An 18,701-nucleotide genomic window follows, 5' to 3' on the forward strand; every position below is an offset into this window, starting at 1 on the left:
CCAGGAGATAACTGCTCATGATGATATATAATTTCCCAGCTTCTATTTCTGATTCTGAAGAACAAGGCTGCTTTGTGGCAGCAACCTCTTAACTCCCCTGGCTCTGGGGTGCTGAAGGGATGAGGTTTGTAAATGTCGGGAGCACTGGCAGGACACCTGGGAGGAGGGTGCAGTGAAAGGCAGAAGGAATGAAGATAATGCACAAGGAAGTGGGTGAGAGACAGGCAGAGAAAGGCAGATTCATAACCAATTAGAGCACAAAGTGGGAGGTTCTTTGGAATTCGGAATTCTGCTCTCAGGACATGATTCTTCTTTCTGTGTGTCTGTCATCCCTAGGAGTCAGTCACTCAGTCACCTTTCTTCCTTATCCCCTGGTCATCTATCTAATCACTTATTGGAGCCTCTTCCAGTTCTGCCAGAGGCAACACCAATAACCAGTAGGATCAGAGAGTCTCTGTTCTGGCTCACAGCTTTCTAAAACCCAAGCCATGCTTGGACTCTTCTACTAAATTTGGAAAAAAATATCTGTAACACATTTTTTCTTTTTTAAAAAAGTACACTATAAAAATAAGATACAAAAATATTCTCAACAGATTATGGAAATGCAAATCAAATCCTCCCTGATACGACTTCACACCCACTAGGATGGCTATAGAATCAAAAAGATGGACAATAACAAGTGCTGGTGAGGACATGGAGCAACTGGAACCCTCGCACACTACTGGTGAGACTGTAAGATGGTGCGGCCATTTTAGAATACAGTCTGGCACTTCCTCATTATATGAATGAAACACAGCATTACCGTATGACCCAGAAATTCCATTCCTATAGGTATACACCCAGCCTGTGTGCAAAAACTTGTACATGAATGTTTAAGGCTGCATTATTCCTAATAGCCAAAATGTGGAAACAACTCAAATGTCCATCAACTGATGAATGGACAGACAAAATGGAGTGTGTCCATACAATGGTGGAGGGGCTTGGCAGACGAGCAGCCCCATTTAGCCCTAAAAAGGGGTGAAGGACTGATGCGTGCCACAACACAGATGTACTTTTCATAAAATGTCCAGATAAAATAAAAATAAATAATACAAAGTCAAAAAATACATGAAATATCCAGATAAAATGTTTGACACTATATAATAATAAGAAATAAACTAAAGAAAAGTACACCATGACTTCAGTCTTTGAAAGTCTTTATTGCTATCCTTCCTTCCTCCCTCCTCCCCCTTCTTCCTTCATGATGTTCATCTGATATTAAAGGTAGTTATTTCAAGGTGGTAGAACCTGAGAATCTTTGCTTTTCTATATTACTTATATTTTTTATGATCAACATATATTACTTTCCCCCAGAAAATCAGTAACTTCCTAAAAACAGAAAAAAAAGACAGAAAAACAAAAAAAACCCCAAGGCAATGATACATCACGGGGACCCCCTTAAGCAACACACACTAGACCCCCTTCTAGCCAGGCTTGTATTTTCGCTTGACTGCCTCACAGAAGTCACCTCCTTTAAACATGCTGGAAGCTGATAAAATCTGAAAGCGTCCCTACATCTGAACCCAGCTGTCAGCGTCTTCCAACATTTTCCATTTCTTCTTACTGGAACTATCTTATTCACCGCACTAGGTGTTTTGTTCTGTTGTGTTGTGGGGCAGGATGAGTAGGAAAAGGGGAAGGTTTTTCCCTTCTTTCATTTCACGTGCAATAATTCAATGTGTTCTTCTCTCTCTCTCTCTCTATATATAGTGCTTTTTCTGCCCTCAGGCCATCTAATCTTCCTGCAACTGCTCAGCATTGTCATAAACATTTGTATTCCCCTGACATCCAGACAAGCAAGAGCCTTTCCTAAATGCGGTGAGGTCCCTGTAGTTGACAGCCTCACTTGAGGTGGGTAAACAGAGCTTTTATTAGTCCCGTCTCCAGTTCCACAGCACCCAGCCCGGTGCGTGCACTATGGTGCCTCATAATTATCCCAAAGCAGCCACTTTCCCCAAGCCTCCCTTTGTAACCTGCCACTACTGTCGGTGCAGATAAACGTTACATGCAAAAGGCACCATTAAAATAACATTAAACTTCTGGCTGAAGCATTGACAGCTGCGATCACTGAAGCTGAGATGAGGCAGCCGCCTTGGTGTTCTTGATCTTTCTGGTTATGTGTTTTTTTTGTTTTTGTTTTTGTTTTTTGAGACGGAGTCTCGCTCTGTCACTCAGGCTGGAGTGCAGTGGCGCAATGATCTCAGCTCACTGCAACCTCCACCTCCCTAATTGAAGTGATTCTCCTGTATCAGCCTCCCAAGTAGCTGGGATTACAGGTGCCCGCCACCACACTCAGCTAATTTTTGTATTTTTAGTAGAGACGGGGTTTTGCCATGTTGACCAGGCTGGTCTCAAACTCCTGACCTCGTGATCCACCCGCCTCAGCCTACCAAAGTGCTGGGATTATAGGCGTGAGCCACTGTGCCCAGCCCTCTGGGTATGTATTTGTAAGAATTTTCTGAATTCCACGAGTCTTTCAACTGCCCAGCACTTAGGCAGAGGTATAGACAGACAAAAGGCTGCTTAGGATGATGCTATTTTTCTGAGTTTTCACACACTGGGCATGTCTGTAACATTTTATCTACAAAGTGCAGAGTCTGACTTCACCCTCCTTGTTGAGGACAGACTCTCTGAGGGCAACCATGCAGCAGGGACAAGGGAGCCCTGGGACTGGCTGGGAGGCGGTGTGGGGGTGGGACAAGAGCCCCAGCAGGCTGAGAGCTGAGCTGAGGCTGCCTTGGGCACGAGGGAAAGTTCTCAGGTGTAAAAGGGCTACAGGAGACATGTCAGGCGGAGATGTTCAGGGCAAGACCAGACAATAACTATTTCCCCAGGTTAGCGATGATGACGAGAAGCAAACTGCCTGCATTGCACATATTGGCTTCATACCCTTGCTAAATAAAATGTTTCTACCTTTCAGCATTAAAAACACCACTACTAGCATTTAATACTTCCATGATGAAAGTCACTCAGTGATGGCATTTGGGTGTCACAGAAAACATTTCTTGGGACAGTAGCACAGTCAGAAGCTGTCGGGAGTGTGGACATACCTGTTTAGCTGCTGATGAAGAAATTGTTCTGCTGTCCAGCAGGTCAAGAAGCTCAGCGAGTGCAGAGGGTGTGACAGGACTGGTGGCCCCCAAAAGAGAAAACACATTTACATTGCACACTGTCAGGGCATCCATGAATGGCTGTTCAGAATCAGAACTCTTGCTCTAGTGGGGGTAAATATCAGACCCACGCCTAGGGATGAAAACAGCAGGCCAACTGGGCTCTCTTTTATTTTACTTATTTATTTTATATCTTAGGATATAACAAATTTTTGTGACTAGTGTTCTTTCTTTCACCACCCAACAATAACAGCTGTTTGGCAGAAGTTGTAGCAACAGACAACTGCTCAGTGTAATTAGTCAAGAAAAGGAGGTGGCTGCAAAATTCATGAACCACAACAGGAAAGGGAAAACAAACTCCAGTAATTAAATATTTTCAATGGAAAGATCAGCCTAAAAATTACTTAAAAAAAAAAAAAAAACCAGCTAACAAAGTCACATTTCTGAGTGTTTCTGTGCAAATATAAATTCCTTTAAATTGCAAGAGATTTTCTGCAAGGGAACACAATGACTACCAGCCACATTTTCATCCATCCTCAGGAACCTGATACATAACTCTCTTCTCCAGGCTCACACAGCTTTCTGGACACAGAAGGGCCTAGAATCCACTATACCTATATTTCTAGGATGTGACTTATTTGCCAATATCCCATGAAATAAAAGGTCAGGGGCATCCAAGCATAGTGAAACAGCAAAGTGTCATTAATTCACTTGAAGGTGAATTAATGGTAGGGGTGAGTGCCTAAATTATGGAAAAGACAACAGTGAATTACAAACTATTTCTTTTAAAATGCACGGTTTTCTGACTTCTAAATACAGGTTGAGTTACCTCATTTGAAATGCTTGGGACCAGAAGTGTTTCCAATTTTGGATATTTTTGGATTTTGGAATATTTGCATTATACTTACCAGTTTAGCATCCCTAATCCGAAAGTCTGAAATCTGAAATGCTCCAGTGAGCATTTCCTTTGCACAGCATCGTCAATGCTCAAAAAGTTTTAGATTTTGAAGCATTTTGGATTTCCAGGTTAGGGATACTCAACCTGTATTTACAGCAACTAGGCTCATGAGATGCTGTCTATCTGAGATCATTTGGGGACTGGTTTTAAAAAGGTAGGAATGACATCAATAGCACATTAGTGTTACACTGTGTAAATGAGGGCTTCTGAAATGCTTCATGCCACTTGAAAACATCTTCTATTTAAGTCTTGGTTCCCATCATGCACAATTAATTTCTTTGGATGTGCTTAGAAAATACAAAGGAAACTACAGCTTAGTCCCTATGCCGATTTCCCGGGCTCTAAACCAATGGAGTGTGTGTTAACCAACTGACTTACTGTACTCTAATTCAAGTGCAGTGAAACCCTACTGGGGCTGTCCACTTAAAACAGCTGATGTACTGAGGCAGCCCATCATCCTTTAAGTGTCTGTTTATCCCAAAGTATGACTAAAAGGCAATTCCAAGTGAAACTTAGGTTTGGAGACTATCTGGTGTTACTGAATTGGTATTCAGAACATCTGTGAACCACCCTGATTAAACCTCAAAAGGAAGAGGGGCAGTGGGCTGCTAAACAAACTAAAAAACCTACCTTTACTAACAAGTAAAAGGCAGGCCGGATTTTTCTAAAAGCGTGGGTTGCCTGGATGTTCTGTAATCCTAGAAAATACCATGGCCCATTATCTTAGAATGCAGACTGTGTGCAGAACCCATAATAAGCACTGAGGTGGAACTGGATTTCTTGAGCGTGCAAAAGATAAGGTCCCTAGGCCCATACGAGTCGATGATTGCCTTGGTCTGTTTGGGCTGCTCTAACAGGTTAGTACCAAAGACGACGTGGCTTATAAACCATGGAAACTTTATTTCTGCTCTGGAGGCTGGGAAGTCCAAGATAAAGGCGCTGGCAGATTCCATGTCTACTGAGGGTCCACTTTCTCACTGGTGGCACCTTCTTGCTGTGTCTGCACGTGGTGGAAGGAGCGAGGGAGCTCTCAGAAGTTTCTCTGATGAGGGTGCTAATCCCATTCATAAAGGCCCCTCCCTCATGACCTAATCGCCCACCAAAGGTCCCATTTCCTCACACCATCACCTTAGGGGTCAGTATTTCAACACAGGAATTTTGGGGAGGATCCCAACATTCAGACCGCCGCAATGACATAAAAGATGTAGGGGTGGAGAGGGACAGAAAAGGAACACAAAATAACTAAAAATAACGTCGCCTTTGAGAAGTTCATCTAAGGACCTTAATTCATCAGTTGGGTCATAAATTTAGACTACAAAATCTTTCCACTGACGTAACCACACTTGGGATTTCTCCATCACTTTTCTGTCCCTACAATGCCTGTCACACAATAGGTCATCATATTTGTGTCACAGGCTTCCTCACACCCATAGGGATGTCTGGCAGACTGCACATGTTAATTCCACATATGCCAGGGCTAAACTTGAGTCAGACGATGACAAAGATCAGTACCTGTCACACAGACCCTGAAAGACCCCACTCATCGGCTAAATAAATAAACCCTCAGACTCGACACGCAATGGCAGCAGCAGCACAGGCTACTAATTTGCTGTTGTCAGGTAATACTGGTTTCCGGATAGTGAATGCGTCTCCGCTGAAGAAGAAACTGACACCGCGGCCTTCAGCTCTGTGTGCTGCTCTCTTCCCTCCCATTCTCTGAGGCCGCGGTTCGACAGAGGAGGGGAAAGGGGCTCTTTCAAAGCTCCAAAATTTGTCCAGTCCCTCAGAGCTCATTCAGGATCACAGCTCCATCTCCTGCTTGGATGAGAGCAGACAACGCTGATGCTTCTACAACCACCCCCAACCCTCTGTGAACCGTGCTGCCTGTCCCAATCCCCAAGCTTATCTCAGGCCCAAAGTCCACCTTCTCTGCTTCTGTTAAAACAGGATGCAAGAAGAAGGAAGACATTGGGACTTGGGCCTCCAGGTGGTACCTGCTGCGCACAGGATTCTGTGTTCATCTCACAGATTTCGCAGTGCCCCTAGCTGGCGTCCCACCAAGCGCCTGTTCCAGGCAGCCCCCTTCTGCTCCCCTCCTCTGCACATGCCCTCACCTCCCATTTCACAAGGACATCAGCTGAGCCACGGTTGAGAACTTTCTAGGGCATTCTCCTCCTCCTCTTCCATCAAACAACCCCTCCACCCCTGCTCAGAACCCCACTCTTTCCACTCCTCCGAACCAAAGATGCTGGTTTCCCGTGTCCTGTGGCTTGAATCTCACAGCTTCACAAATGCTCCGATCTTCCCTGTCTTGACAATGCCTTCGGCTGACCTTGCAGTCACTTGCGTCTGCCCAGTTTCTTGCTTTATTTTAACAATAACGATCTAGCACCAGTGGCTACTACCTACCCTGTGTAAGCACATGCCATCTGGATTCTGTGCCTACCCCTCTATAGAAGCTCTTCTCTTAAAAATCAACCCCCTTGCATGTGGCCAAACATTCAGCTTCTCCCCATCCCGCTGCGCCCTGACTCCTGAGGCTGCACCGTAAGCGCCCTGTGAAACCCCCTTCTTGGGCCTCTGGAATGTCCTCCTCTTCCTTGCCTGTCCCTCTGCTGCTCCTTGCCAGTTCATGCCAGGTGGCTCCGGTGTCCTCTTGCTGGGTCCTCTGACTTGACCCCTAGCCGTGAGGAGGATGCCCAGGGCTGCCGCTGCTGCCTCAGGTCCTGTTTCTCTCCCTGGCTGACGTCAACCACCTCCTGAGAGGCCCCGTTCACACCCAGACAATGTGCTCTAAACCAGGATGGCAAACTTCTGGAAAGAGCTAGGGTGCGCATATTTGAGGCTTGGTGAGTGCCCTCTGTCACATATGCTTCTTTGTTTTAACAAAGGTAAAAGCAATTCTTAGTCACAGGCTCTACAGAAACAGGCCAGAGGCTGACATGCTATAGTTTCCCAATCCTTATCCTAAGCCAAACTTGTCTTCCTCACAGACCAGCTCCTCTGCATTTCCCACCACCCATCTTCTGTCTCAAATGATGACAACACCATGCTTCTAGGTATCAGAGTGCAAATTATCATGTTGTCTTTGCTTTATTCATCACCTACTCCCTGAAAAATCTAGTACCTTATTACCAGATCCTAGTGATCCTTCCAAACATGAAATACGGCCATCCTGCCTTTTGCATTCCCAACACCACCACTTCTGACTTGCTGTGGGTCTGGCCACAGTGAGCTCAACAGGTTTCCAATGCCTGCAGCCTATCCTTGGATGCTATCCTATATTTCATGCTTTGGGACACATCTTCCTCTCACCTCCAGTCCCTTCTTGGTTTAAAATCCTTCCCTGCTCCAGTGCTCAGAAATTGTTGCCCACAGCTCACCTGAAACACTGGGGCACTCAACTGGCTTGGACAGCTGGATAGCTGTACCTGCCTAATTTTACCACAAAATGCTTGCTCAGGAAATCTACAATGTCTACTTTCTTAACTAAACCAAATCTGTTACTCATAATTCAGAAGCTGTCAACCAAATAAACCAAACTTTCAAGCAATATACTCAATTAAAAAGCCAAGTTCAACAAGAGGTTGGACCCTTCAAACATCAGTCTTCTGAGAGGTCTTTAAAGATGAATGCTAATTCACATAATCATTCTCTACCAATTTGATCTCCAGAGTGTTCCTTGCCTGGGTATCACTGTGAGACTATAGCTAGTTTTGCAGCTACTGCCCTTCTAAGCTCTGGAAACATTAGCACTCATAGCTGAGGCTGTTCATTAATTAATGTTTGCTCTATGGGTAGCCTAGTATATCAGTCCAGCTAAACGTTCTTTGAACTGTGTAGGAAAAGAGCTGCTATGGTTTGGTTTTGGCTTCTCAGTCCTTGTTCCATTTAAACTGTAAAACACAACTGTTGCCTGCTTCCTCTTTACTTGATTTTGGAACAACCAAGCCTACTTTTATTTAGAATTGGGTACCCTTCAGGTTCTTAAAACTTTACTGCTTATAAACTGCTTGGGTAAATACCAGGGGCTCCAGGTCCACTCAACAGGCTAATTTATCTCTCAGCTCCTTTAGAGGCCACCAAAATGACTGTTAAACCCCTAACTTCACAGACCAACATATAAAGAAGCCGATCACAAGCCAGGCGACTTGGCTTCCAGTCTTTGTGGCTGTGCCATCTGAGGCAAGTCACCTTATCTCCTAGGGCCTCTGTTACCTCGTCTGCTAAATGAAAGAGCTGAAGATCCCTAAGTTCTCTTCCAGGACTAAAGTTCAGCAATTCCGTACATTTTAACCAACAACATAGAAAAACTAAGTTTAAAGCTAAGAAATTTCTATTTCCTCCAGAAGCACAAACACCTCATCTTCTTGGAGCTTTCCTGGATTCTTCTGGCTGGTGTGAATCTCCCTCCTCTCTGTTCCCACTGCACTGTGTCTAGTTCTAACACTGGAAGCATCCCATTCTGCCTTGAATTAAAATTCTGATGTACAAGTTCTAGTCCTCCCCAGGAGGCTGACAGCACCTGTGGGGTAGAACCGGGTCCTGGTCATCCCCCACACACTGCAGAGTGGGGCTCTGCACCTGATGGGTTCACGGCTGAATCCCCCTGACGTTCCAGAGGCTCCCTATTCCGGCTCAGCTCTGGCTCTGCACACAGCCACACCTCTTGGCCTCTTTCCACCCTCTGCTCCTGCCAGCTACGCTCCTCTCCTTCCCAATCATGCCAGTTCTTTGCTGTTCCTGCACCTGGGCTCCAGGTAGGCACTGCCCTCTCCCTCACCAAATCCTGTTGAGCCTTGAAGACTCTGGTAGAGCTGTATCCCATCCATAAACTCTTCGGCACAGCTCCTGCCTCCACAGAACAGCCACACATTTTCAGCACCAACACCAGAATTTCTGAATGGAGAGGCCAAACCCGGGAGGACAGGGATGAAAGACCAAGAGGCGCGGTGGCTCACGCCTGTAATCCCAGCACTTTGGGAGGCCAAGGCGGGCAGATCACTTGAGATCAGGAGTTCGAGACCAGCCTGCCCAACATGGTGAAAGCCTGTCTCTACTAAAAAAAAAATACAAAAATTAGCTGGGTGTGGTGGCGGGTGCTTGTAATCTCAGCTACTCAGGAGGCTGAGACTTGAGAATCACTTGAAACTGGGAGGCGGAGGTTGCAGTGAGCAGAGATTGTGCCACTGCACTCTAGCCTGGGTGACAGGGTGAGACTCTGTCTAAAAAACAAAACAAAACAAAAAAAAGACAAAGAGGCAGCAGATGCCACAAGAGTTCAGGAGGGTGGCAGGTGCTTTGGTATTTAGCACACCACCCTGGCAAAGAGAAGGTGGCTAACACCGAGGCCCACAATGTGCCGGGCACTGTGAATTTTTCCCTCAAAAGCTCTCTGAGGCACGTCCTGCCATTTTCATTTTACAGTGAGGAAACTGAGGGTCAGAGGGAGAACTCATTCAAGCCGAGCAGCCGAGTCGGGAAGGGAACTAACACCCGGGCCACACTAACACATGGATGTGTGCATCCATATCCAGCGGCTGAACATGGAGTTGACACCATCTAGAGTTAACTTATTTGAGCAAACAACTGTTGGGAGTTATTTGTCAATATCTGTCTGTCCTCACTCCCCGGGATGCTGCTGAGACAATGACACACCCACCCAGCCTGGGCTCCCCCTGCCCCGGGACCTTGCAAGGGCCCTGCCACCTGCCTATGTGCCCCCAGAGAACCCTCTTTCTGATGCCCCAAAGTGACACCTACTGCCCATTCTTTCCTTCTTGAAACTTGCCTTTCCCTTGGCTTCTGTGTCACCAGTCCCTGCCTTGCCCCCCCCCCGCCCCGCCCCCCGTTTCCTGGTTTTCCTTCTACTTCTGTGCCATCGCGCCTGCATTTCCTTCTCTGTGCACGCTTCCCAGTTAAAGGCTAAAGAGCTTCAGGTTTGTTCCCCAGCCATCCTGGCACGCTGCACCCTCCCTGAAAGTTCTCATCTGTCCAACAGCTTCAAGTACAGATGCTGCTGAGTCCATGTTCCACTTACGCTGTGCTGTGTCCCTGGATTCCCCAAACTCTCATGCCCAGACTCACCTCAGATTTCTCTACGTGCTTTTCCCCATGCCTGGAACACTCTTCCCTGTCAGCCTTGGCCTGTCCCTGCTCATCCTCTCCTCAGGTCTTAGCTTAGCTGCTACCTTCTTCCCCTCTCAGAGCACCCCTGTCACTGACTGTAGCCACCAGCTTCAAGGCTGCCTGTGCTTTGATTCAGGGCTGATGTCTGTCCCAGGAACTGTGCTTCTCATGCTGGGCACAGACCTTAGCACACAGCAGAGGCTAAGTGAACATGAGCTGAATAATGAACCAACGAGAGAACTCTCAACTGCAAACCTCCCCAAGATCTTATTAGCTGCAGACTCATAGATCTTGCCTACTGGTTAGCCCCGTGGGGGTGATGTCTGTCCTGCAGGCAGCTCGAAGTCAGCACGTCTGAAATGGAATACTGCATCTTCCCTCACCCCCGGCCTATAAAGTTTATTCCTTTTCCTTTAGCTCCTCCTACATTGAAAAAGTCTGCCCTCTGTTTCACCTCTGCCCAAGCAAGAAATCTGGAAGTTCTGCCAATTGAGATAATTGCTCTCAACTTGGCCTAGCTCACTTCAACCCAGCCACTGCCACCTTGGCTCAGGCCTGGGGCATTTCTTATCCGCATTCCTGAAAGAGGTTCCCAAATGGAATTCCTGCTTCTAGTCTGCTCTCAGACGCTGAATATTTGTGTCCCACCCCAAATTCCTATATTGAAGCGCGATGGTTTTAGGGGATGGGGCCCTGGAGGAGTAATGAGGTCTAGAAGAGGTCGCGAGGGTGTGGTCCCCATAGTGGGAATGGGGATCCTATAAGAAGAGATTGGAGGGCCTTCTCTCCCTCCCCCCTTCCTGTTTCACCCCTCAACTCCTGCCTGTCATGTGAGGACATCTGCGAGCCAGGCAGAGGGCTTCACCCAGGAATGCATCAGCTGGCACCCGGATCCTGGACCTTCCCCACCTCCAAAATCATGGGAAAGACATGTTGCTGAAGCCACCCAGTCTATGGAATATAGTGGCCTGAGTTGAGTGAGACACACTGCATTTCCGCAGTATGAAACCGGCATGAGCTTGTAGTCTATGGCTGTCAAGAGCTGGTGATAAAGGCAGACACAGTTCTCCAGGTGGCCCTTGGTCATCTCCGCAGCTCTGTCCCCACCATTCCCACCTGCCTGCCTCCGGCCCCTGCAGCTTCTGGCGTTCCTGAGCCTGCTGTGCTGCTGCTCTCTGAGCTTCGCACTCTGCTTTGTCTGCATGATCTGTCCCTCCCACTGCAGAGCGACTCTCCCCTAATGCTTCAGGGCATGGCTCAAACGTCCCCTCCCGAGGGGAGCCCTGGTTGGTTCCCCAGCCTCTGTTCAACTCACCTTTTTGTGCATTCCCAGCACCCCGTGCATGCTTCTGGCACGACAGGATCACCCTGGGGTGGCTGTTTCCTTACAGATCTGTATCCTCCACAAGTTTGTAAATGTCTGTCTCATTCATCTTTGTGCCCCCAGCCTCTGACACAGTGCAGAGGACACAGTGCACAGTCACAGATTTGAAGGAATAAATACATTTTTACACGGGCTAGAGAACATATTTAGAATGTGGAGTCCACAGGGGATGTTTGTGTCATGTCAGGATATCCTGAGGGAGAACAGCGGGAGCCAAAAAATGGACCTGCCCTATTTCCAGCACTTCTGGACAGAGCTCATCACAAAGGAAGAAAGAAATCCCAGACCTCACTCACCTCTCACTGACAGCGAGGTTCTGTTGCTTTAAATAGCCCAGAAAAGTGTTGAGGACCCAACTAGTCACCTTTTTTGGCTCTGCCCTAGTTTCTTTTATCACATTTTGGAAGAACTCCAGTAGGCCGACTTCGTTCTGTTAAAAAAAAAAAAGAAAATTACATAAAGCCTCCCCAAAAATGAAAGATCAGCATTCTGAAGGCAAATCTGAAACTGTCACCCTCTGCCTCCTCTGAGACAGCCACCTTTTCTTTGCTAAACCCTGAGATGTCACCAGAACATTCTGATCACTTTCAGCTAATGACAACTATTCTACTACTGTCACTGTGCATTTACACAGCATTTTCTCAAAAGGATAAACACATTTTAGAGAGCCCTGACTTTGCAGACCAGAGGGATGGTGAAATTCCACATCCCCCAAACCCACTTGCTTTTTCCGTGTCTGCTGTGTGTAACCTGCACTCTCCATCCCTGAGCTGTGAACTGGGCCTAAAATGTTTGGCCTGACTTTAATGTCCCTGTTCTTTCCAGGCCTGTCCTCTGCTGAAGTCCCAGTAATTGCTAGAAAAGAGGGTAAAAAACAAAGCAAAATCAAGAAAGAACAAACAGAATATTCTACCTCTGAAAAATCAAAAGTGGATCATACCTGTACTGATTCTCACATCATGACAAGAAATAGACAGGAATGGTTCTGAAATGTTTTCAAAGTGAGGGAGAACACGGGCACATGTGACCCACTTAGGCCACTTAATAACAGGTGGAGGGGGCAGCAGTGTCCCAGCCTTCTGAGCTGGGCCAGGTACAAGAGGCCCTGCCTCTCATCATTTTCTGGGGAAATGATCAGCTGGAGACTTGTTTCATCAAGACTGTACCACTTCTCCCCCTCTGAACTGTCAGCCCCACGAGTCAGGGCTGTGCCCTCCCTGTTCACGATATAGCTACAGCTAAGTCCATGCTGGGCCATGGCAGCTGCTCAGTATTAGGTTGGTGCAAAAGTAACTGCAGTTTTGCCATCTTTCAATGGCAAGAACCGCAATTACTTTTGCACCAACCTAATATCAGCAGACGGAATTGGTGTCTCCCGTCAGCATGTATGTGTGTTGGAAATCACACACGAGCGCGCATTCTTATCATACCATGTTCACCTTTAAATACTGCAACTGCCACAACTATGCATACGACCAGCCCTGAGGCACTTACCAGGTTCTATACTACAGCTTGCTGCCAGCTCAGATAGTTTTGACACAATCAAGAAATTTAGGTAAGTCCACCCCTACTATTTCAATAAGAAAAATAAAAACTGTGCTGCTCAGAAAGGGAAGGCTGAAATTCCAAATTCAGAGGATATACATTTTAAGTAGCAGATTTCCTTTACCCATGGAAATTCAAATCAAACAAACTTTTCTTGAAATATTCCTTTTAAGTTCACACTGCACCTAAGGCTTCTACCCCTGCTCCTTTCAGAGACCCTTCATTAACCAAAAGAATTTTCTGGAAAAAATGAGATACTGGAAAGAAGCAAGATATACTAACAAAAGTGCTCTCCAAATGTAGCTATTGCAGCTGCTGGAATATACACACAGGCATAGCAGAAATTCCATAATAATAAAAAACCCTACATGTTCTTTGTAACAGATAAATTCTCTGGTGACAAGCCTGCTGAATAATCCTGCAATCATCTCTTGAATCTCTTTTCAAGCCACTGCTATTATTCTGCTCATGCTAAACCAGGGCAGAGGCCACCTCGGCAGCCCAAGCTTGACTACAGATAAAGGCAGAGCCAGGCAACTTGAAGAGGAAGTTCTGCTTAACTTATGGAAAAGTATTCAAACTTCCACAATAGTACACAAATCACTGGGGAAGCAGAAAACTGCTATCTGGCCCAAATCAGACGGGCAGAATTCCCTTTGTTCTAACCCAGACAGGCTGGCCCACTGGTAAAATGAGCTGTCAGGAGAACTCTTTGCTTTGCCAGGGAAAGGGTTTTCTAAATCCACCTAGAAATATTGCACTTAAACTCACAGGCTTGGCTGAGTTGCTGGGACGTGATGCATATCTATTCCTCTACCCTTGGGTGGTTTTTTTATTGGATGGATAACACGGCAAGTCAGATTTCTGTTTGTCTTTTCATGTCAGTGCTGTGATGAAGCCTCTCTGAGCTGGAACTGTACTTCACTAGGGGATACATAGTTTCAGTCCACAATTTAAAGCAGACAGGAAAATCTGTGGTGGTGATGGGGTGAGCTATAGCGAGTGGGGCTGAAGGAGGCTGAGCTGCAGCCACCCAGGGAATGATGGATCAATAAAAGCTGCACATGGGCTGCCCGCTCTGCTCTTCATAGCAGAAGCTGCTTCTCAGGGAAGAAACACACACATTCTAGTTTCCTCGTCTTCTTAGTTTTTCCATGAGATTGGCAAATGCTAATAAGCTTGGCACGAATCTCAGAGTCTCTGGTGAACATGTCAGTGCAGCCATCTGGTTTTCTCAGAAAAACAGTGAGCTGGTAATTCCCTTACATAAAAATCATATGAAGAGCAATGCAGAAAGGCTACAGCATTAGGGAACCTTTAATGTCCTCCTCAAAAGCAACAAGCAAGCATTCGACTCAGGATGAATCTACCCTACATGCAATAGAACTGCAACTTCAGCGACACAGAGAGTCAAGTCCCCTGGCTGACTGCGACTCTAATTGTTCCTTCAGAGATGGCTAAAGCAGCAGGCATGAGCGGTCCTGTCTTTTGTATAATACCTGACAGTCTCTACAGTTCTATGACTGGGAAGCATCTTTTTCACATTTTAATCAGATTTCCCAAAGCACTGAATTACACCCAGAACCAGTGCTGGCTCCGCCTCTCAGACATTAACAGGAACCCTTGATTACTAATGATTTGTCAGGTGATCAATGCTGGTGTGAGGCAAAGCAGAGGGACCTGCTCACCACCACTGCCTGCTCAGGGAAGGAACCTCAGTCTACCCTGCACTAGGCCCTGGGAGCAACCTGCCTCGAAGCGGTCTTCTGCATCCCACCTTCAGAGATGATCAAATGCAAATGCTGGAAGACTCTCCAGTTGGAATAGGATGAAGGCTGATTTCTCAACTGCATTTCTTGTTCTAAGTCACACACCCTGTGAAGCTGACGATAGGCCAGAAACGAGGTGGACTATATTTATTTACGAGAAGGAAACCTGATACAGCCAGCTGCCCAGTGGCAGACTCAGAGAAGGAAAAGCAGCCCAGAAGAATGCAAGTTGAGGAACAGCTGGTTATGTGACAGGGAGCGTTCTGACAGCTACAAGGGACCCCCAGATGAGCCATCTGGGCTAGTCAAAGGTGCTCAAGAGTATCTGCTAAATATCTGCTAGACACAGAGCTCAGAACCAGGCCCTGTGGGTGGCTGCGTGAGGCTACTGCTGCTGCTGAGGACAGTGATAATCAGAGTTACAGCAGCAGCGGTGATGGGCGCCAGGCACTGTCTACGCACTCTCTCCACATTACCTCAATTCATCCCAACAACAACTCTCTGAGCTCAGCGCTCTCAGGACTTTTACAGATGAGGACACGAGGCACTAGCTTGCTTGAGGTCCCACAGCAAGAGAGCACTAGAACTAGGACCAAACCTCTGCGGTTTGTGCTTTTAACCTCTGCGTGGCACTGCCTTTGAGGAAGAAAAGGTCATGGTCTTTGCCTGCCTGGGACCGAAACTGAGCACCTAGGAGTGCCAGGCGCAATGGGAGGCAGCCAGCTCATCTGAAGAAAGCGCTTTCCCACACTTCCATTATTTTATTTGAGAGCTGCCAGCTGTTCAAAGGTTCTTAACATATTAAAAATGTTGCAAGGAAATTAACTTTGAAATCAGAAGGAGAAAATGGCAGGTTTACTTTCTGCCTTTGCCAGTGTACACCTAGGCCACGTGGCACTCAGCTGTGGCATGACACACACCTGTTCCCAGACCAGGAAGGAAGACAGCTGCACGCCCACTGCACAGGCCATACTGGGCTCCGGGGATGGAGGGCGGCCAGAGCTCCTCTGCCCCTCTCCTGCCCCCTGCCTTGCCTCTGCATCCCCTCCCCACACTACTGCTGCCCCAGAAAAGGTCCTGCGAGCACACCCAGACCTGGACACTGCACAGTCCTGAACAAGACAAATCTTGTTATTTCTCATATTGTTTTATGAGAAATATGAGAAATATCTCATATTTCTCATACCAATTAAGCATATTGTATTTTATTTATTATTGCATTCTAATTCCTCTAATAGGGTAAGTCCTACCTAACTGAGCAGGTCATGCCTGTGATGGGAGCTGCTGACTATACAAAGGCTCTACATCTGCAGACGGAACCACAGGGGTTTCCACTGGACAAGGCTCTCCCACGTCACAGTGTGTCATTTTGCAGAGGCACACACTGGAATTGCATCCGTCCCCTTTGCGGCGGGGGTGCTGGGGTGAGCAGCTGCTGAGCATTTGTGCAGACGCTGGAGGAGGCTCATCACCTGCGTATCAACGCAGGCACTGCTGCTTTATTATTCCTGTGGATTTGGTCATTCTTATAAAGTGAGAAAAACAAAACTCAAATACAACAGCTATGTAAAAAAAAAATGGCCCTGAAAATAACACCAAATGCTAGTGCTGGGGATGGCAATGAAGCAAAGAGGCCCAGGACAGTGATGGCTCTCAGCCAGAAAGCAGGCGTCAGGGCAAGGCTAAGGACTGGAACGTTCAGTGGGGCGGTGGCTTGGGTGGGTTCAGGGGAATCGGTGCCCCTTCTGCTTTTCACAGAAACAAGAAGCCGCTGCAAAAATCTTTCAGCGAGTGCTCCTGTAAACAGAAAAGTTACTCATTGAGAGAGGCCTCGTCAGTGGAGAAAACAAACAGAAGTTAACTGGTGGTGTGAGGCTGGCACAGGAAACACGACCCCCCCTCAAGAGTGTCAGGAGAAAGCTAGAACAATGCAGAACCTCCACTGCTGCTGGCAAGAATACAGGGATCTGCAGAGGCTCTGAAATGGACCCACAAACATCACGGGTGTGTTCTCCCAAGGAACACAGAACGAGGGGTCCAGGGCCCTGTTTTGGTGCCCACAATTTTTATTCCTGGGTCATTTCCCCAGCAAGGCTTGGGAGCCCCTAAAATCTGAGCAAAACTTTGGCCCCAACCATTTCACTTGTGCTATGTTCCCAGGAAAGCTGGAAAGTAGACAGATCTTGAGTTCAACTCAGGCACCAGTTCCATTTAGGGGATATTCAAACTAATGTGAAAATGACTTTACATCCTCTGAGATGCAGTAACTCCAGGGGAGATGCTGAAGGAAACCAGTTTGGGAATAACAACTTCCCCTGAATAATCAAAATCCAAATAATTCAGGTACTACAAGCTGACAGCAGACCGGCACTGCTAAAAGACTATCTGCACGAATGGGACACAGGCAGTGTGTTGTCAAGAAATCAATTCCAATTGTAGTCATGTTCCAACGCACCTAACACCACCACTGTCCAATCGTCCCCACATGGAAGGAACCTGAGTTGCTCAATAGGAGCTTTCTGGCTGCAGCTTAAAAACAGCAACAGAGGCAGTGAGGATTTGCTCCTTTCCTCCAAGATCTGCCTGAAACCTGAAATAATATATATTTATCCTGAAAAGGAAATTATTCCACAGGAAATTGGGCTTTGGGATGGGTTGGGGACAGAATCCCTGTGGGTCCCCAAGGCTGGCACTCAGGACTTTACTCCTCCCTGCACTGTCTCCCTACTGGGCAGGATCCTGAGGTGTCACACGGCTCTGAGCCCAGAGCATCTTCCCCTCTGAAAGCTCCTCATCCCTTGCATCCAAAAGAAATGAACTGCTGGTTTTACAGAAGTAGAGTTAGATGATACATCTTTTTATTCAACTTTACCAGAACAAAACATTGGTTATTTTTCTAGTGTATAGAGTCACTGTAAAAGCACCCTTAGGCTAGCAAGCACTGGATGCAATTTTTATAAAATGAAGAATAAAATCAATTTTGAAAATTGCACGGAGCTGAAATATGGTGCCTGACGATGTTGACCAAATAGATTTTCCTTCAACAGTAGTTAGAAGGTGAGTACTTTGCACCTCAGTAAGTCTGGCCAGTCTAAAACCAGTCAATATGTTTGTAGATACTATTAGCTTTAAAGTAGTATTACATATGGGATATATAGATATTTATCATGGGAAATTATTTTATAGGCAATTCATCCAGAAAGCAAACCTGGTCATTTCTGGCTTACTAGCCACTTAAAGGGAAATTCTTGAAAAACAATCCACTTAACAACCAGCTGTAGTCATGATCTCTTTTCTGTTTCTTTGTCCCTTGGAGACACCTTAACCTTTTCCATGATGTCAGAAACAAAGGATTATGATTTTAAAAGTGGAAGAACCAGCTGGAGAGAATGAAGTTGTGTAAGTAAGATGACAGATCCTGAGTCTGACTATAAAGACAAAGACAAGCATACGGCAGCCCAGGGTGCTGATTCGAGGGCTCGCAAGTACATCTTCCTACAGTCTCACTGGGGCCATGTGGGATGTTTCTACAGCCCTGCCTTTCGTGGCTCTCAATGAACTGTTTTAGCGCGTTGCTTGGTGTCAACACTCTTCTCCCTGGCGACATATTCTTGGGAGTCTGCTTGGCTATATTTAGGCTTTAGATTCAATGAAGATTTGGCTGTGTCTGTCATCTTTGGGGTGAGTCATCGCCCCCTCTTTCAGCTGGGGAGGGAAACAGCTCTGGTTACCCTGCAGAGCCTTCCCAGCTCCAAAGTGTCAGAGGT

At 46.6% G+C, this 18,701-nt stretch overlaps 1 protein-coding gene across 2 annotated transcripts in view; it reads right to left on the bottom strand.

Moving 5' to 3' along the window:
- GATB (glutamyl-tRNA amidotransferase subunit B) overlaps positions 1 to 18,701 on the bottom strand; it is a 90,254-nt gene that overhangs the window by 5,851 nt on the left and 65,702 nt on the right. For both annotated transcript variants that reach the window (XM_003815888.5, XM_008968902.4), the window contains exons 10-11: positions 11,917 to 12,050; positions 3,090 to 3,168 (exon numbers count right to left, since the gene is read on the bottom strand). In XM_003815888.5, the coding sequence (XP_003815936.3) occupies positions 3,090 to 3,168; positions 11,917 to 12,050 (213 nt within the window). The remainder of the gene's footprint in view (positions 1 to 3,089; positions 3,169 to 11,916; positions 12,051 to 18,701) is intronic.

This window comes from Pan paniscus, chromosome 3, assembly GCF_029289425.2.
Source record: "Pan paniscus chromosome 3, NHGRI_mPanPan1-v2.0_pri, whole genome shotgun sequence".
In the NCBI taxonomy this organism is placed as follows: Eukaryota; Metazoa; Chordata; class Mammalia; order Primates; family Hominidae; genus Pan; species Pan paniscus.